Source organism: Chiloscyllium punctatum, chromosome 1, assembly GCF_047496795.1.
Source record: "Chiloscyllium punctatum isolate Juve2018m chromosome 1, sChiPun1.3, whole genome shotgun sequence".
Classification (NCBI taxonomy): Eukaryota; Metazoa; Chordata; class Chondrichthyes; order Orectolobiformes; family Hemiscylliidae; genus Chiloscyllium; species Chiloscyllium punctatum.
The window spans coordinates 76,624,615-76,646,004 of NC_092739.1; the positions used below are offsets into that span (position 1 = coordinate 76,624,615).

Sequence of the window (21,390 nt, forward strand, 5' to 3'; positions counted from 1 at the left end):
ATTCAGTGAAAAAGGATGTAAATTGCCTGGTTAAAATATTCCAGCTTTGTGATCATGTGACTGAAACACATTAGCTGTGACATAATTAATTGGACTAAAGGCTTTTTGTGTGCAGCAATGAAGGAACAAAACTTTTGTTACTAACTTATGCATGTTGTATTGTGCCAATTTAAATACTGTGGTATCTAGGAAATTAATATTTTCCTTGAATGTTTAAATTTACTAGAGGTTAGTAATTATTGAGCGTAATGATATATTCTAAGCTGCTTCTACGCAAGTCGAAATAGCCCCAAACACAACCCAAACACAGAAAGTTATGTGATTGTGTTATCTAATTAGAGAGTTAATGGAATGAAAGAGAACTTGTCACAGGAAGCAAAGAACTAAACAAAGCCTCTGAAGGGTTTTGGAACAAAACATGTATCTTGTGCCTCACAAGACAGGTAACATGATTTCAGTTGTGGCTTTCTTCTTTGTAACATTCGCCTTGGCTAGTGATCCCTTATAGAGATGCTGACTTCAATGCAAAGCTGAGACCCAGTTGTTTTCGAGGAAAATAGGAGGATTATCTCCTTGGAGCAGGAGGTGTTAATCTAATGTCAGACTGAATTTGAGACTAGATTAAAATCCTTCATGGAGCTATAACATCACTTTAAAAGTTCTCTTTCCAGGATCTCCATAGTTTCTGGAATATTTTGAATAAATTATATATATTTTAAATCATATTCAAAGAATGTACTGAAGATTAGCGTGAAGCAACGATATTGCCAGATTCATTTTTCCCAGTTTTCTCTGCTTCCTTGCTCCAACTTAATTCCACAGATAATGGAGTTCATGTTCTGCCATTTTTAGTGAATGGGGCCCTCACAGGATGTAAGTTGACTCTTTGACTGTCAATGCATCAGAACTGCCCTCCGCAAATTGTAGAGGTCAGTGAAAAACGATCAAGAATGGAAACCCTGGATGACAGTGACCCCGAACTGAGGCAGAGGCACAGGTGCTCTAAAAATGCTCCAGTTATAATCAGTACTGAAAGCTGATTGAATTGGGGGTGCCTTTAGATCTATGTGTCTGCCTTTATGAAATGATCAGATTTGCATTACTATGTACTGATGTTCTATGGCTTTGTAAAAGCACAATGGAAAAGCACAGTTTATTAGACTAGCACGTGGATCAGGATGAAAAAATGGTTTTTAAATCCCAATTCACTTAAGATCAACAATCCAATATAATGCTATTAAAAGAAGCTTTAGTAAAATAGCTTGCAAACTTCTTTAGCAGGTTTGGCGAGTGGCGCTCAATTCCATCAAAGGTGAAACAAACTTATTGGATGAATGATCATATCACCCTTCACCAATTTTAAAAAGTTTAGCAAAATCGGAGATTAACTGATTGCCTATACACAGTTACTGACACAGTTTCTACTGCAGTGACAATTGGCCCCAGAGGTTACATGCTTTCAGCTATTGAGAGTATGTTGTTCCTGCTTTTTTGCACCCCCTACAAACAAATAAAAGATGCTATGAGTGCTGGAATGTTAGTAATTTGAAAAACTTGAAATAATGCAATTCACATCACGTAGATCATTTGAAAGAGAAAGGCATGCCAGCATTGTTAATGTTTTGCAGAGAATTTGTTAATTAAACTTTCACTAAGGTCCCACCTGAAATGGTAGCATGAATTTTGTTTTAGATAGTCATCAAAATACTGGACATTTATAGCATTTTTTTCCAGCAATTATGTAATCTAAAGTTTTCCAAACTAGCCCCCTTTAGCAGAAACGAGAACTCCACTTGGATGCAGTCAAATAGCATTTTTTTCTGGGAAGCAAGAAATTGGAGTGCTTTTAGTTTGCTGATGAACTGTACAGCTAGAAAACTATCATTTTTGCAAGAGAAACTGCTAATATATTTTCAGTGAACTACTCCATAAATTATCAGGTTAAGGAAAGTTTGATTTTTTAAAATTTAAGTTTTGATTCTGTCTCTTCAGTCACCGTGCTTAGAGAGCTTAACATCCAGCTAAAGCCTTGTACCAAGTCTAATTTGATCAAAAGTCTGGGATATTCCTTGGAATATGTCAGAAACCTCACTTACATCCAAAAACTTGAATCATTGATAGGAGGAGAGGGAGGTACAAAAGATCAATGAGAATAAACCTTGGCACTAGATCATTGAGAAATGAGGAACTACAGAGCTTTAAAAAAGGGGACTGAAAGGTGATGATCTATTTCAGTTAGTGACATTAAAAATGTTCTGGAAAATCAATCTTAAATTATGAAAGCAGAACAAAGTAACAAAGGTTTAAATTAGAAAAGGAAATGTTAGGCTCCAATCAGGAAGTTTATTTCACAGAATTATCAACATATGGAACAGACCTCCTGACATAAATTGATGAAGATAAGAAAAAACCTGGAATTATTTAGCAAGTGATTGATGGCGAGTGAGTTATCAACAGATTGATGATGAGTTAGTTGTCAAGAGATTGATGGTGAGCTATTTATCAAAAGAGTGCGACGGTGAGTTATTTGGTTTTCGTACACGGACAAAGCGTGCTGGGCCAAAGGCTTCCTATTCTGTAATTACCTTGTGTTCTTGTGTTTTAGTTGAAGATATTTTCTTTATTTGTTACCTTCACATGAAGGTGACCGCTCCTAATTGAGTATTGTGACATGGGCACCCACAGCTGCCTGGTTTATCATTCTGAACTAAAACATCAGAAAATTAAACTGAAGCTTAAACCATAGTTGAACCAGTGATCACCTGGCTCCTACGTCCTTTGGAGAATTGGACAACCTACAGTTGGCACATCAAATCACTGGCGATGTTCCACCAAAGGCATTGTCACATGATCCTCTAAATCTAATGGAAAGAAAGTAGTCAACTCTAAACCCCTCTCCCAAGCTAACTTGCCCAGCACCGACACATTACTAACTGACAGGGTGTTGTTAGTATGCACGGCCTATGACTCCCGAAGCAACTGCTTTACTCAGGACTTGGTTGTTGCTGAAGGCACATAGGACAGTAGAAATGCTTCTGTGATGTCTTCAAGGCATCCCTGAAGTAAAATTAGACTGAGCCACATGATACAATATTACCATAGGTTGACGAAAAGCATAGACTGAAAGATTTTAACGTGTTTCTTACTAAAAGAAAGAGAAGGAATGATGATGTGGAAGTGCCAGTGTTGGACTGCGGTGGACCAAGTCAGAAGTCACATGACACTAGGTTATAGTCCAACAGGTCTATTTAAATCACAAGCTTTTGGAGCTTAGCCCCTTCATCAGGTAAAGTGAGAGAGAAGGAATGATGATGTGGAGGTGCTGGCGTTGCGCTGGTGGACAAAATCAAAAAATCTCACAACACCAACAGGTTTATTCGAAACCCCAGGTAATTTCAAATAAAACTGTTGGACTATACCTGATGTCATATGATTTTTTACAGAACTTATAGGCAGAGAGATCAAAAGATCATACAAATGGTGTGAGTGGAATGTCAACAGCTGAATAATTACAAAAAATTAAAAATAAGGTGGTGCTGGAGACAAACCAAATGGCTGGAATAACCATAATGGAAACAAGAGTCTAACCAAAGTAATAAGTAATCCAAAATTGTACAAATTAAGATAGAGAAATCTTAACAATTTATCAAAGCGATGGTGCCAAATAGGACAGTAAAGAGGATTTTACACATACAACAGTGTCGTGAGGTCACATGTTGTTATACAGTGTTCTGTGTTGTTATGAGGGCATCCTTCAAAATCTTCAGTGGACATTCAGCCTCTGATCTTCAGTTAAGCTTCCTCCAAGGCGGCCCTTGAGATACTTAACAACACCGAATCACTGAACAGAAACTGATTTACCAAGTTCCATACCTATGAAGACTCAACCGTGATCTTGGGTTCATATAGCAATACATGTAACCCCATCACACTGCTTTGCATCTGTAAAATCTTCCTGACTGTCCTTTTTGGACACTATCACCTTGATAAATGGTTAAGATCTCTCTACCTTAATTAGGTTGTACAGCTTTGGATTACTTTATTATTTTGGTTGGACCCTCAGCATGCAACTCTTATACCTGTTGTGTTAGCCTCTAGCACAAACTTATTTGTAATTTTTTGTAATTATTTCTCTACCACATTGAATCAGAATATAGACCATCCCTTTGCTTGTTAGTCAACTGTTGGCACTTTACTCACACCATTGACACTTGACACTTTTGATCACTTGCAAAGACTTATTATTCGACACTCCACTCATACCATTTGTGTGATCTTTTGATCTCTCTGCCTATAAATTCTGTGCCTGTGTGCTTCTCTTCCCTTCACCTGACAAAGGGACCACGGTCCGAACGCTTGTGACTTCAAATAAGCCTATTAGATTATAACCTGGTGTTGTGTCACTTCTGACTGAGAAGTAATGAAACAGGGAGGTATAGGGAAGGAAAGACAGAGCTTAGTGCATTGTCTTTCCATGGCAGAGCAATAAAACTGGGGATGCTTCAAAGATCACAATTACAAGTGCAGATATCTAAAGGGCTGGAGGAGATTACAGAGATTGGAAGCAATGAAGTATTGAAAACAAAGATGAGCATTTTAAAATCAAAACAAGGTACACGACACCAGCAGCTGTTTAGTAACTTGCCAAAGCAGTCAATGTTTGTGTGTAGGTGGTCAATGTGTGCAGGCTATTCTAATGTGGAGGACTTTAGTAAATTCCAATATTACCCTAACATAAGATCAATACACTTTTGAGACAGTCCACGGTTGAAAGAGCATATCCTGTCGATTTATCTCCTCACTAACCCTGGAGTACCAAACCCAATACTGTGGATGCTGGAGATCTGAAAAAAAAGATGCAGGAGAACCTCAACAGCTCCAGCAGCATCTGTGGAGATGGAAACAAAGTTCATGCTTCAAGTCTGATACGACTCTTCCTTGGAACACGATTCAGTCAGCTCACTCAGCATAACCTTACATAGCATTTTTACAGTACAATCATTTGTAGGTTGTGCAATGCTACCTTATCACATTAGTTAAATGAAAATGCTACTAACCTGGCAACTAGGTTTGTGCATTGAAACTGACTCCTTTATCATTCGAACTTCTGAAGCTGTGACTCCACCCACAAGGAATAAAATAAGCAGAGGGTGGTCACTGGGATGGGGACGACTCACCTGTCAGGTTAATAATATGTAAGAATAATGCTTCAGAGATAAATCTGGAAGAAAATGATATCTCACTACCCCTTTCAAACACAGGCTCACAATTCTTCATCAAAGATTTTGTGCTATTTTCACTAGTTTAAGAAGCGGATAATTTGATTATCTGCTGCATTTTTGTTTAATGAGTTTATCACAACACACACACACACACACACACACACACACACACACACACACACACACACACACCACATGAAGTGTGAAGTTAAAATCTGTTACTTCTGTCAGTTTTAACATAGAAAACAATATGCTGAGTGCTTGAGGAGTTAATCGTGATTATTGTAACATCCATTCATGCTGATAAGACCATAAAATCTCATTGTTATTCTGTATGCCTAGAGAGAGATAGAGAGAGAGAGAACTTTTAGAGGAGTAGGAATACCTAGCATAATTTCTGGATCCATTAAAATAGTGAGAACACAACAAGCAAGGCAGCCCACATGTTGCTGCCACATGCAAACCTTACTCATGGTCACTGCCAGCATGTTATTATAAACTATAAACCTGTACAAAAATAATATGCACAGACCATTGCAACAGAAATATGATACTAATGAAGTTCCTACAAATGCAATGGAAATATGCACAACTGTATTATGTAAATAATTTTAATTTTAAATGTGAAAATGTTTTTTGAACGGCAGCTCTAACTTAAAAACAAGTTTCCTTAAGCCACACATGGCTGAATGTTACATGGTGCTAAATGTAGACTTTGCATTAAATATGACATGCTGGGAGGCTGATACAGCTATAGAAGGTGGGATACAATTCGAGAAGTTGTTTTCACAGCACATCAGAAATATCCCCTAGCAAGGAAACCCCCTTCAGTCATCAGTCTAAAAATGCCTTTTCATAAGTGTCATAAAGAAAGTTTTATAAACACAATACAAAGAATGTAAAAGAAATTCCAGAAATATTTAGTTACCAATTACCCATTAAATTCAACTGTTCAAAATTCAGCAATTCAGTTTATAATGAAGCTAGTAATTTAGTGACCCAATACACAGAGCTGTGAAACCACTACGTTATTCTGAAGCATGGACCACACTAAGTCTCCTTTCAACTTAATTGTATTTGACTATAGTTTTGTAAAGCACTTCAAGTATACATACTGCTTGCCCCTTCCAAATCAGCAGGAGCCTAAAGCAGAATGTTAAGAACTTTTCATTTAACAGACAGGAATTCCACAGGAAAGATATACAATATGGTGAACAAAAAGCTGAAGAAATAATTCCAAGGATCAGGTCATCTATATCATTATAAAATAGTCATTGGTGGTGGAGGAATGTTAGTTACTGTTTATTTAGACAAATAATTAAAAATTTGTGTTGAAGTTAGAATTGGAATTAACTGAAAATAGTCCACACATCTACAAGCATTATATAACCCCTGTTGCAAATTATGATTTTGGAAAAGAAGGCAATTTGATTCATTATTTTAAAAAAAGTTACTTTGCTTGTATACTATTCCATAATATCCAAACGGGCTGTTACTTAATTCCCCTCAAGTAGAAGGCAAAATCACAAACTTATACCAAGGGACACAAATTAGCTCACTCATCAATTTTGCTGATGAAAGTGATTACTTTTTAAGCAAAAACAAACATTTGGTGTGTGAACAGGCTAGAACACAGCACAGAAATTAATTTATGCTCTGTTCGTTTATTACAGGACTGGATATATAGAAAAGATAGAAAGCTTCACTAAGTTATGACTCATTGGTCACTGTGTTCACTCTGGGAATCCCTCAAGTTATAATTTAGTAAATGGGAAAAGATTTCTTTTCAAGATTAAGGTGAAGACGAGTAGTTCTATAAACCTTAACTGTTTAGAAAGCATTCAGTCTGTGACCTCAAACATTATTAGCTTGTAACAAAACTGATTATTCTGTTTTCAATTTTACCCTACACAATCTGTTTCTCATTTCTGATTATTTAGGCAGTTATAGTTTAGGTTTCTCAGGACTGCTAACATTTTCTTGAGTAATTGGACAGTATTGTTTGTGATTGTTGGAGATATAATATTGTTGTTGAACGTGTTTCTTTCTCTGATTAGTATTTCTCTCCAGTTCTCCAGGTGTTGACACCTCAGTTTGCACAGGAGCTGAGTGCCCTTTAATTCTTTGTCAACAGGTCACTAATCATGGTTAAGCCTTGATGGCAAGCATTTTCAGGCAAATTGACCTTGAGATGCATCCTAGCTGTGTGTTTTTAGCAGAGGTAGAGGGAGCAACTTATCATAGCACTGAATAGGCAAGGGTGGATATATTGTTATACGCCACTTGGCTACAATAATGACAGTCATCGAAAGGTGCAGTGCTGGAAAAGCACAGCAGGTCAGACAGCACCTGAGGAGCAGGAGAGTCAATGTTTCGGGCATAAGCCCTTCATCAGGAATGTGCATAATAATGACACACCTACAGCATGTGCCAGCAGCTCATCCAGCAAACACTGCATGTGTTTCAAACAATTGGCCAAGTCTGAAGGTCAAAGGGAACCCTGATGGTATCAATGGGAACTATGGTCAGTCAGGAGATGCCCTTACAGTCAGTCAAGAGGCTTATCTAATTCCACTTCAGAGGTTGAGCATAGTCAGTTTAGCACTTGATCCAATCAGATTCTGAGGATCTGTATCTAACTCAGAGGACTGGAGAGGATTGGAATCCCAGGAAGGGGTGGGTGGAAGTGTTAAAGTCAAGTCACTCAGAATAGCTGGACAATCAAATTGGTGGGCAACTCAGTCACCCCAGCAGCACTAGTGCATCGGTCTGGGTCTCCACAGGCAATCTACCATTAATTTTTTAAAGGACACTAGGGGATGGACAATGGATTCCAGCCACATCAGAAGCACATGAGCAACATAGCCAGAGATTTATAAAGTACAAATTCAACATTTTTTTCCAGAAGTTGTAACTGTAACAAGATTTTTTCTTGGCACACTTTTATGATTGTGCATACACAATGATGTAAGTACTGTAAAGTACTTTACATAGTAAGAAATGGACCATAATGACAATAATTGCCAAATTCTTCACTGCATTGTAACTAACCTTCATGAACATGCTGAATCCAGTTTTGAGAAGTTCTGTTAAGCCACCAGACATGTACTCAATATCCACAATGTCAGATCGATCTGGATGGAAGATCCCCTCTATCACCTGCTTCACCAAAGGCTTGTAGGTTGCCTACAAAAATGGAAGTGTTCAAATAATTGTTTCTTTCAGAAATTGGTGGATGAAGAATAATTTGAATGAAGTTCATTACTTGTTATAAGTTGTTGCCAGGCCTGGGCTGAATAGCTTATAATAAGCGATAGAAGCTGTTTCACCAATCAACTAGATCGTGGCTGATCTGACAATTTTCAACTTCAATTTCCTGCCTTTTCCCTATAACCCTTGATTCCTTTTTTGATTAAAAGTTGTCTATCTCAACTTTGAATATACTTAACAAACCAGCTTCCACTCCTGGTACCTTCCCCTGCCCTCGCAAGAGCTGTAAAACCTGTGCCCATATCTCACCCTCTCACCTCCATCCAAGGCTCCAAAGGGTCCTTCCACAACCGGCAGAGATTTATTTGTACTTCCACTTACGTCATCTATTGTCCCCAATTCTCTCACTGTGGTCTCCTCAACATTGTGGAGACAGGATGCCAACTTCCAGAATGTTTCAGAGAATATCTCTGGGAGACACACTGGAGCGAGGACAGGGGCAGTGGCCTGGTGCAGGAACAGGGGCAGTGGGGCCTGGTGCAGGGACAGGGACAGGGACAGTGGCCTGGTGCAGGAACAGGGGCAGTGGGGCCTGGTGCAGGGACAGGGACAGGGACAGGGACAGTGGCCTGGTGCAGGAACAGGGGCAGTGGGGCCTGGTGCAGGGACAGGGACAGGGACAGTGGCCTGGTGCAGGAACAGGGGCAGTGGGGCCTGGTGCAGGGACAGGGACAGGGACAGTGGCCTGGTGCAGGAACAGGGGCAGTGGGGCCTGGTGCAGGAACAGGGCAGTGGGGCCTGGTGCAGGAACAGGGGCAGTGGGGCCTGGTGCAGGAACAGGGCAGTGGGGCCTGGTGCAGGGACAGGGACAGGGACAGGGACAGTGGCCTGGTGCAGGAACAGGGGCAGTGGGGCCTGGTGCAGGGACAGGGACAGGGACAGTGGCCTGGTGCAGGAACAGGGGCAGTGGGGCCTGGTGCAGGAACAGGGCAGTGGGGCCTGGTGCAGGAACAGGGGCAGTGGGGCCTGGTGCAGGAACAGGGCAGTGGGGCCTGGTGCAAGGACAGGGACAGGGGCAGTGGGGCCTGGTGCAAGGAACAGGGCAGTGGGGCCTGGTGCAAGGACAGTGATCCGGTGTGGATTGTGACGGCAGCCAGCGATCAGACCACGTGGAAGTCCCCTGTGCTGGTCTGCAGAACAGAGCCCTTGCAGAGAGATTGATGTTTGTCTTTTTCTTTGTTTCTTGCTTTTCTGACCTACGGTTATAACTAGATATAGCAGTAATGCAACTTCTTTTTTTCTTCATTTCTCTATTCCTTAACTAAGGATTATAACTAGGTACTCTGTACCTAAGATGGTGCCATGTGTTGATGATATTGTTACTAATTCTCTAAGTGAAGAAGCTGAACCCAGGTACCTTTGTACCTAAGATGGCACTGTAAGTGGAAACTTATAAACTTTGCCCTGTATTCATTTGAGTACATGTGACAATCAAGCTAATTCAATTCAATTTAACTTAATTCAATGATTGATTTCATGCTTCTGCAGGGGTTGACTTGCCAGTCTTCTGTGCTATTCAATCATATTTTACACGAGAACAGCAAGTTCACAGAACTGCAGAATTGTTCTCATGCAGGAGGCAGCCATTTAGCCTAATGAGTCTGCATGATTCTCTAAGCATTTTAATATCCTGCCTTTTTCCCATGACCCACCACATTGTTAATTTAAATAATCAAGTAACATCCTCTTGAACATTTCAACAGAATTTGCCTCCCTGACACTTCCAGGAAATCCATTCCAAAACCTAAATGAATTGCTGTGTGAAAAAATTACTTTCTTCACCTTGCTTTTTCAAAATATTTTAAAACTGTGTCGTTTGGTTAGCAATCTGTTTACAAATGAAGAGTTTCTCCTGATCCAGTCTGTCCAGAACACTTATAATCTTGAAACTTCTATCAGATCTCTCCTCTTCAAGGAAAGCAGTCCCAGTTTCTCCTAACTTGCTCAGTACTAAAGTGCCTCATCCCTGGAACCATTCTCATAAACCTCTTCTGCACTATCTTCAACACATTCACATCCTTCCTATAATATGGCACTCAGAACTGTACACAATAGTCCAACTATTTGTCATTAACGTTCTTTATGATCTTCCTCTCTTGTATTTTATGCCCCTATTTATGAAGCCTTGAATAATAAATAATGGAGGTCAGACCAGGTAAGGATGGCAGTTTCCTTCCCTAAAGGACATCAGTGAACCAGATGAGTTTTTCTGCCGAGAATGGATTGATGGTCATCATTGGAGTTTTAATTCTAGATTTGTATTGAATTCAAATTCCACTATTTGCCATTGCAGGATTTGAACGTAGGTCCCGAGAACATTACTGGGCTCGCTAGTGTAACAATTCCGCAATAATACCACGAGGCCATCATCTTCCTCTTTCATAATGGAAATATGGCTGACAGAAACAAAATTTAAGATTTTTCTGCCATGTTACGACCACTGCTCCTATCAGAGAAACACAGTGGTGATAAAATTAGGACATGGTCCCATGTCTTAAAAACAATATGCTGTTGCCAACTGAAAAGGATTTTGTTTTGAACCTGGACTAGATAACCAACAAATGATTATTTAAAGACTCTCCATTGTAAGAGCTCAATCTAAACAGGCAACTTCACTCCAAAGTGCTTCACATCTGCATGAAATAAAATATTCGTAAGTGATGAAGTTTCTTTAAAAAAATTGCCTCTGGCAATAAAAGTTTAAAAAGATCATTGAGATTCTTCCACAAAGTTTATGCAGTTTTTGTTAACTACCAAAGACTCTCTTTAAAACCTAATTGCTGATACTTAAAATTTAAGCATTGCAAAGGTCTCAGAATTAGGAAATTTTTGGGCTTATCATGTGAGTAATGCAAGACCATTGCATTCCATACTTAATTAGAAATTGGAGCATGGTTGAAGGTTTTAGCAGTAGGTGAGATTAAATGAAGCGGAGTCAAGTATGTTACAGAAGTGTAAATAAGTGGTCTTAATGACAGTGCAGATAGATATATGTATGTGGTCAGAAGATGTTGATGAGCAATTAATAGATTTAGAAAGGCTGCAATAAAAACAAATGGAAAACTTACATTTTATTGCACTTTACATGATCATTAGCCATTTCAAAGTGCTTTACAGACAATGATTTACTTTTTGAAATGTAGTAACTGCTATTATGAATGACATGTAACAGTCAATTTCTGCATAGTCAGCTCCTACAAACAAAAATATGTCAGTGATCAAATGATCAGTTTAGTCATAGTCTTAGAGGTCTACAGTACAGAAAAAGATCCTTCAGCACCAGTCAAAAACAAACCGATAACCATGCTGGTCCCATTTTCCAGCCTTTTGCCCATAGCCTTGAATGCCTTAGCATTGCAAGTGTACATTTAAATACTTCTTCAATGTTATGAGAGTTTCTGCCTCAACCACCCTGACAGGCAGTGCATTCCAGATTCTCACCACTGTCTAAACATCCTGTCCTTTAAATCTGTGCACCTTGGTCACTGATCCTTCCACTAAGGGGCAAGTTCCTTCCTGTCTACCCTGTTTGTGCCCTTTAGTTTTTTTCTACAACTCAATTGTGTCCTCCCTTTAGTCTCCAAGGAAAACAACGACAGCCTAACCAATCTCTCTTCATAACTTACACTCTTCAGTTTTGGCAATACCCTGGTTAATCCCCTCTGCACTCTCTTCAGTGCAAACACATCCCTCCTATAATGCGAATTCTAGAGCTGTGCTCAATAATGTGACTTTGATTGAGAAATAAATATTGGCTAGGACATCTGGGTAGGTCAGTTGCTCTTCATTTCCCATGGGATCTTTGACATCTATCACAGCAGCTTCATTAATATCTAATTTGAAATGTGTCATTGTTGACATTGCTGTGAACCCTCAACACTGCTCAAAGCTGAGACTGAATAGAATAGAATACCTTTTATTGTCACAGGACTACAACCCTGAAACACAACTCAGAAGAGAGTGCTACCATGGCTGACACAATATAAACAAAAATATAAAACAAAAATGACATATTTTTATTAGTTATGCAGTGGCTCCAAGCGAAAAAAGAAATAATGTAAAAAGATTGTAGGTCATGATGTGTTTTGTGAATTTTGAGGAAGCTGTCGTTCAAAATGTAACAGAATTTGTAACTTTTCCAGAAGACAATGTTATTCATTATCCCAGGATTAGAAAAATTGTAATAATCTAAACAGCAACTTAAATAACAAATTGCAGAACAACTAACATGCCACACACTATTTAAGCTATTAAGTTCTGCTTCAAACTTCTTTCAACAGACCAACACTCATATAACTCAGAAGTGAAGACAGGGTCTGAAGTCTCTTTTTTTCTCCCCTCTTTGGAGTTTGAAATATATATAAAAAAAATTCAGTAAGCGTTCTGTGACAATTTTAGAGGAGAAATGGTTCATTAATCTCCAACAAGTTGACCCAAATGACAGTGTCAATGATTACTCAACCAGTGATGTAATCACTTAATGTACTGTTGACAAATTGATGATGTTGCAGCTGACGGTTGACATTGAGATGTAAATATTATAGTCACTCCTACAGGAAGATTAATGACAATTACAATTTGGTTTGGAATGTGTTTCATTCTAGGAATTCATAGAAAAAGGTAACATCTGAAAATGCTAGAAGTATGGATTAAAAAAAACTGGATTAATATGCAGATCCATGATTAAGATGGGAGGGTGGGTAGGGATGGGAGAGAGTGGTGATAGGACAGCAAGACAGGTGAGGAATCTAAAGAACAGGAGAAATAAAAGTTTTCATGTGAAAATGTGGAGGGCGGTTGAGTTATGGACAAGGAGAAATGAGGAGGAGAGGGAAATGGGGGAGAGAAGGAAATCTGAAAAGGAGAGGGGGGGGAAGTAATGTAAAAACAAAATGGAAGGGGAGTGGAGAAAAGGAGGATGTGGGGAAGGGAGAAAAAGGCTAAAAATTATTCAGGATTGTTTATTGGCAAGAATGCATCTCCATGCACAAGCATTAAACTAATTTTACTGAAATGTCTCTTCACTGACAGGCACAACAGATTTTGAATGGAATAGGATTTTGAAGAGCGACAGAAGTTTACAACTTAAAAACAATCCAAAAATGGAATGGGACCAACTGAGTAGCTATTCCCAAGAGCTGGCACAACATGATGCATTGGGTTGAACTCTTTTTCTGGGTTGTAACCATTTAGAATTCATAGAACAAGAAGAACAAAGCAAGTTACAGCACAGGAATAGGCCCTTCGGCCCTCCAAGCCTTTACTGATCCAGATCCGCTATCTGAACCTGTCGCCTATTTCCTAAGGGTCTGAGTCCCTCTGTTCCCTGCCCATTCATGTATCTGTCTAGATATATCTTAAATAATGCTATTGTGCCTGCCTTTACCATATCTGCTGGCAATGCATTCCAGGCAGCCACCACCCTCTGGGTAAAGAATTTACCATGCATGTCTCCCTTAAACTTTTCCCCTCACACTTTGAACTCATGACCCCTAGTAATTGAGTCCCCCATTCTGGGAAAAAGCTTCTTGCTATCCACCCTGTCTATACCTTTCCTAATTTTGTAGACCTCAATCAGGTTCCCCCTCAACCGCTGTCTTTCTAATTAGAATAATCCTAATCTACTCAATCTCTCTTCATACCTAGCACCCTCCATACCAGACAACATCCTGGTGAACCTCCTCTGCACCCTCTCCAAAGCATCCACATCCTTTCGACCAGAATTGTACGCAGTATTCCAAATGCGGCTGAACTAAAGTCTTGTACAATCGTAACATGACCTGCCAACTCTCATACTCAATATTCCTTCCCATGAAGGAAAACATGCCGTATGCCTTCTTGACCACTTTATCGACCTGCGTTGTTATCTTCAGGGTACAGTGGACCTGAATACCTAGATCTCTCTGTACATCAATTTTTCCCCTGTGTTTTTGTATTTACTGTATAGTTTGCTCTTGAGTTGGATCTTCCAAAATGCATCACCTTGCATTTGCCTGGACTGAACTCCATCTGTCATTTCTCTGCCCAACTCTCCAATTTATTCAGATCCTGCTGCATTCTCTGACAGTCACCTTCACTGTCTGCTACTCCACCAATTTTAGTGTCATTTTCAAACTTGCTAATCAGACCATCTACACCTTCCTCCAGATCATTTAGTCAGTTGTTGAGCTACAGTTGACAGCTAGAACTCTGTGGGAAGCTGTGGAAGTGATTGATGGGCCTCTTGCTGAGATATTTGCATCATCGATAGCCACAGATGAGGTGCCGGAAAACTGGAGGTTGGCTAACGTGGTGCCACTATTTAAGAAAGGTGGTAAGGACCAGCCAGGGAACTATAGACCAGTGAGCCTGACGTTGGTGGTGGGCAAGTTGTTGAAGGGAATCCTGAGGGACAGGATGTACATGTACTTGGAAAGGCAAGGACTGATTAGGGATAATCAACATGGCTTTGTGCGTGGGAACTCATGTCTCACAAACTTGAATGAGTTTTTTGAAGAAGTAAAAAAGAGGATTGATGAGGGTAGAGCGGTAGACATGATCTATATGGATTTCAGTAAGGCGTTCGACAAGGGTCCCCATGAGAGATTGGTTAGCAAGGTTAGATGTCATGGAATATAGGGAGAACAAGCCTATACAGAACTGGCTCAAAGGTAGAAACCAGAGGGTGATGGTGGAGGGTTGTTTTTCAGAGCGGAGGCCTGCAACCAGTGGAGTGCCACAAAGATCAGTGCTGGGTCCTCTGCTTTTCATCATTTATATAAATGATTTGGATGCGAGCATAAGAGGTACAGTTAGTAAGTTTGCAGACGACACCAAAATTGGAGGTGTGGTGGACAGTGAAGAAGGTTACCTCAGATTACAACAGGATCTTGATCAGATGGGCCAATAGGATGAGGAATGGCAGATGGAGTTTAATTTAGATAAATGCAAGGTGCTGCATTTTGGGAAAGCAAATCTTAGCAGGATGTATACACTTAATGGTAAGGTCCTAGGGAGTGTTGCTGAACAAAGAGACCTTGGAGTGCAGGTTCATAGCTCTTTGAAAGTGGGGTCGCAGGTAGATAGGATAGTGAAGAAGGCGTTTGGTATGCTTTTCTTTATTGGCCAGAGTATTGAGTACAGGAGTTGGGAGGTCATGTTGCGGCTGTACAGGATATTGGTTAGGCCACTGTTGGAATATTGCGTACAATTCTAGTCTCCTTCCTATCGGAAAGATGTTGTGAAACTTGAAAGGGTTCAGAAAAGATTTACAAGGATGTTGCCAGGGTTGGAGGATTTGAGCCATAGGGAGAGGCTGAATAGGCTGGGGCTGTTTTCCCTGGAGCGTTGGAGGCTGAGGGGTGACCTTATAGAGGTTTACAAAATTATGAGGGGCATGGATAGGAGAAATAGACAAAGTATTTTCCCTGGGGTGGGGGAGTCCAGAACTAGAGGGCATTGGTTTAGGGTGAGAGGGGAAAGATATAAAAGAGACCTAAGGGGCAACCTTTTCACACAGAGGGTGGTATGTGTATGGAATAAGCTGCCAGAGGAAGTGGTGGAGGCTGGTATAATTGCAAAAGGCACTTGGATGGGTATATGAATAGGAAGGGTTTGGAGAGATATGGGCCAGGTGCTGGCAGGTGGGACTAGATTGGGTTGGGATATCTGGTCGGCATGGACGGGTTGGACTGAAGGGTCTGTTTCCATGCTGTACATCTCTATGACTCTATGTTTAACTGCGTAGAACAGCTAAAATTAAGTGAGTTAAATTCTCTTACCTTAGCTGTAATTTACCACAGGAAGTCAAATAGAGAAAGGTCCAATGACAGAATTAGAGGTAACAAATAAGTTAGCAGGTAAAATGATGTGACTATTTACTTTGGTCTTGCAGTTTAGAGAAGCAAGGATAATGTCCAAGTCTGCTGAGACAAACACTCCAGCTGTGCAAGATGTCAGGCTGGGTACATTTTAAAAAGCTGAGGCAGGTGTGAAGCCCATGTCATTATAAATGCCTCTAACTACATCACATATATGTATAGCTGGTCCTGTGGTCATGAGTTTAATTCTGTAACTATGACCCCACAAGTTATCTCCATGGTCTGACTAATCTAATACAATTTAAATAAAGTGGTGGACTACTAAAGATAGTCAACCCAGATTTTATCCAAACTCTCTTCTTTTCTCACATTCTCCCCCAGTGATATTGGAAAAAAAAACAAATGCAGTTTATAAAGTTTGTGTCAGTACTTTTCATGGCCATCAGACATCTCAAAGCTAATGAAGTATTTCTTGAATCCTCAGTGGGAGCCAATAGGTGTTCAGCAAACACCTACACGTAACAAGCACAGTGGACAAAGGCAAGACCACATCTGGAATACTGTGAACAGCTCTGGTCTCTATTTGAAAAGTTATAATTGCATAGAAGCAGTTCAAATAAGATTCACTTGACTTATTTCTGAGTGAAAGAGCTTATCTTATGAAAGATGGTTGCACAGGTAGGGCCTTTATACACTGGACTTGATAAAAATGTGTGTTGACCTGACTGAAACATAGAAGATCCTGAGGGGATTTAATAGAGTAGATAACAGGAAGATGTTTCCTTTCACAGGGAGACTAGTACTAATGAATATAGTTTATACTAAAAGGTCTCCCTTTTAAGATAGCACTATGAAGAATATTTTTATTTCAGGGTTTTTGGCAAGTGGAATTCTCTTGCCCAGAAAGCAGGGCAGTATGGTGGCTCAGTGGTTAGTACTACTGTCTCACAGCGTCAGGGACTTGAGTTTGATTCTATCTTTGGCTGACTGTGTGAAATTTGCACATTCATCCCGTGTCTGTGTGGGTTTCCTATGGGTGCTCTGGTTTCCTCCCACAATCCAAAGATATGCAGATTCAGTGGATTGGCAATGTTGAGTTGCCTGCAGAGTCTAGGAATGTGTCAGTTAGGTGGATTAGCCAGGTAAATATGGGGTTATGGGTTATTCTGATTGTACAACCACATGTATAACTCCACTGCTCTTCTCTGAAATGTGCCATTGGATCTTTTACACCCACCCAAGCAGGTAGGTGACACCTGAGTTTAATGTTTCATTCGAATTACAGCAAATCTGACAATGCAGTGTTTCATGGAGGAATAACCTTGATTCTTCTGCTCAAGCAATGGAAAGAGACTTGGTCTCAAAATGTTGTGATTTAAAGGCAAGAGTGCTACAAACTGAGTCATGTTTCAAGCTGTAAAGCTAAGTTGATCCATTTGTGCCAGGTGCTCTCAATTGATACTGTAATAGATTGTTACATTAGCATTCTTGGGCTAAGGTGAGGACAAATTAACAGGGCTTCATGCTTTCAATCACGATCCTAACCATCTTTGGTTTCAATATACCACCGTTTAAAATATTTTAGACTCTCATCACCGCAACATAGCCATAGCATCTGCACAGACGAGTTTTCTTCTGACCTCTGAGCAGTTGCATGTGTGCATCCTTTGGCTGCCTCCTTTTCCTCATTTACAAGTTGCACCTTGGCCTATGAGTTACAGTCATGGAGTTAAACTTCAGCTTCAGTCTGTACAATGATTACATCCAACTTGACCTCTCAACCATTCATGGTTTCATAGAAAAGTACAGTATAGAAGGAGGTCATGTAGCAAATCAGAAAATATCCAGGAGTCCATGTGACCCATTGATAGTGCACTGACTTCTTTGAAGAGCATTCTAATTAATTTTCACTCTCCTGCTCTCCCTCCATGTTCTTTTTTTTTAGTACTTATTCAATTCCCCATGAAGGCTATTAATAAATCTAACAACCATCCTGTCAGGCAGTGAATTCCAAATCCCAACCACTCAGTGTGCAAAACGCTTTCCTCATGCAAGTTCAGGTTCTTTTGGTAGTCGGTATATAATCAGAGGGTTGTCCAATTTCTACTTCTGGACTGGCCGTTAACTTCCTCGGAATTGGGAAGATCAAAGTCACAATTTTGTTGCTCTCACAACCAATTCATTTTCACTCTTAGCTACTCTCTCAAAACTAATCCGACTGTTTAAGACCCAGCTCAGGACTAGATGGTTAGAAAAGGTGTGCCTTATTGCGGCCAAACAAGTTGACTATCACTCTGTTAAGGTTTTCCAACATGCCTATAGTATGGCACAAAGCAAGGGTGGGAGAGTTTCCTGATCAGCCAAACCACACAGTAGTTGTCGTTCAGCAACGTTCCCCAATTAAAAGACTGCATGCTCAAGATCTTGCGATGAACAAGTATCATTCTTGTTCTGAGGGACAATTACACCCATCACCTCATTGAGAACATTTGGATAGTATTTCATTCTTACTGCTAATCAGAAAAACCGCCTATTTGTAGAGAGCTTGGCTTGCTCCCTTAACATGTATTCTATGTTTGAACTACCCACCACAACACAGGCTGGAACCCAACACCACTGCAATTAGCTTTGCATTTATATTTTGCTCAAATTCATCCCCACATCATAGCAAACACAAAAGCACTTCTTAGAAGTAATAATATCATAAACCGGAAACCACTTACTCTCTTCTAAAAATACTTCCCGGTTTTTGACAATGGATTTGACAATGAGGGAATGTCTGGAATGCAGACAAAATGCAGGGAACAACAGTACTCTTCTGAGAATGAAGATGAGGCTGAGAATCAGGTCACTGACCAAGAGGACTGTCAAAGAGACCACAACAGAACAATGTACCATTGAGGCCAAGAGGCCAGTGACAAGCTCATTGAAATTCAATTCCAGCATCAATGAGCTTATTTGGACTTTAATTGTTTAAGATTCTGTTGGTAACATGGCAAGATTTTGTTGGTAATAAATAGCTCAGTTGTCTGGACAGCTGATTTGTAAAGCAGAGTGATGCCATGGGTGCAAATCTCAGAACAGCTGAGGTTACCATGAAGGACTCTCCTTTTCAGCCTCTCCCCACACCTGAGGTCAGGTGATCCTCAGGTTAAACCACAACCAGTTGTCTCCCTTTCTAATGAGAGGGCAGCCCTATGGTCTGGTAAGACTATGGTGACTTTACCATTACATTTGATGATCAGTCCTGCTCAGTACAGATATGGACCTAGTTTCCAGTTGCATTATAAAATAAGTGTCTCATTATATACATCATAGAATGCATGATATCTTTGGGCAATTTCGCATTAAAGTATCTACACGTTAAATGGCCTACAGGCCATTAAGGAAAAAGAACAGCACTGAGCTAGACAGGTTGCTAACATTGCATGGAGGTCTTAAGGCAATCATTGGGATTTCATATCCAAAGGTCATGTCATGAGGTCACTCATGGTAGCCAGCATGTTGACAGGAATCCAGAGGAATCTCTCTGGAGCCTTACATCACTTGTAATCCTTCCAAGTTTCAGAGTGCGTAAGTCTGCGAAGTTGCCCTGAAATGTTTATGCATCCTCTGGGACAATGTTGAACTTGCCAATGGCAGCACTTCAGCAGCTTTTCTTGGAACCAATGTGTTATGAGGTAGAATGAACATGTCAGCTGCCCATTGTATATCTCCCAGCCTTCAATTGCAGTGTACTCCCTTGAAAAGTTGAGACAAATAATTAATCTCTCTCTGCAGAGATGTGTATTCTCGCTCATGGGGTGGGTGCAACTGTGCAATGATGTGTACAGATTGAGCCCTAGCATGTTCCCTGCAAACTGTGTTCAACCTCATTCCAGTCTACATTTACATGCAACAACTTGGCTGCAGTCTTCATTAATGGTCAAGGATTCATTATATCTGAGGCTATCTACTGACAGGGAGTTGGTTGTTTGTTAAGGTTGGGCAATGCTTGGCTACCTTTGGGATGTCTAAAGAGACTGTTCATCTCTCACAAAGATATGACTTCAACACGTTTGAAAATTACACTACAGCTGACATTTTAACAACATGTGTGAACATGTATTTACAAAAACGAAAGTTTATTTACAATGAAGAATCACCTCATGCCACCCACGTGCCCTAAGGTTTCTTCTTCCTCTGCCTTCCACAATGTTTACATTCAGTCCAGCAGCTGGGGAGCAGGGACCCTGTTCTATGTTTGGCCATGTTGGATTGTAAGTCTTGGGCAGTCATTTCTTGATATCTTTGGGCCTAGAGAGCTCAGGTCTGCTGAAAGTCTTCTGCCCAGCTGCAGGTTAAACTTCCTTGGCGTGAACTGCTACAGGATTTGGGAGCACAGGCAGCGGGGGGGGGAGGGACTACGCAAGTCTGGACTGTCCTGATACAAATTTCTGAGAAGGATATGTGTGGCTCCTCCTCCCTGTATGTGCCTGCTGGCACCAATGTGCCCCCCTGAAAGGAAAAAGCATTGGACTGAGGCTAATGTCCTTTGCGATTTTTGAGAAGATTTGTAGCTCAGGTTGATGATAAGTCTGTAAGTTAGCTTAAGGCTTGTTTTCAGTTGTTTCATCACCATGACTAGGTAACATTGTCAGAGAGAGTCTCTGGTGAAGCACTGCTGGTATGTCCCACCTCTCTATTTATAGGTCTTGGTTTCTTAAGGTGGGTGATGTCATTTCCTGTTCTTTTTTCAAGGGAAGGTAGATGGGATCTAAGTTGATGTGTTTATTGATGGAGTTTATTGTTCAAACTTGAAGTTATAGAAGAGCTTGGATTAGGACTGAAATGAATATCTAGCCACCAAATAATATGACCCACCATCACGAGTTTCCATACATACACACAAAGAAGGACACCACTTTGACTGGGACAACACACACATCCTAGGACATCTGCACCTCCTGATGCTGCTGGGCTTGCCTGTGTTCTTCCAGCCTTCTGCCTGTGTACTCTCAAAATCTGTACAGCAGTGGGATGACAACAGGTATTCTTCCACAGCCATTTTATTAGTTTATTTCCAGAGGCTGATAACATTTTGGTCCATATTTTAGAAA

At 40.4% G+C, this 21,390-nt stretch overlaps 1 protein-coding gene across 1 annotated transcript in view; it reads right to left on the reverse strand.

Annotated features, from left to right (window-relative positions):
- scfd2 (sec1 family domain containing 2) overlaps window positions 1-21,390 on the reverse strand; it is a 322,946-nt gene that overhangs the window by 5,398 nt on the left and 296,158 nt on the right. The window contains exons 7-8 of the mRNA XM_072569353.1: window positions 8,274-8,408; window positions 5,058-5,177 (exon numbers count right to left, since the gene is read on the reverse strand). Of these exons, the coding sequence (XP_072425454.1) occupies window positions 5,058-5,177; window positions 8,274-8,408 (255 nt within the window). The remainder of the gene's footprint in view (window positions 1-5,057; window positions 5,178-8,273; window positions 8,409-21,390) is intronic.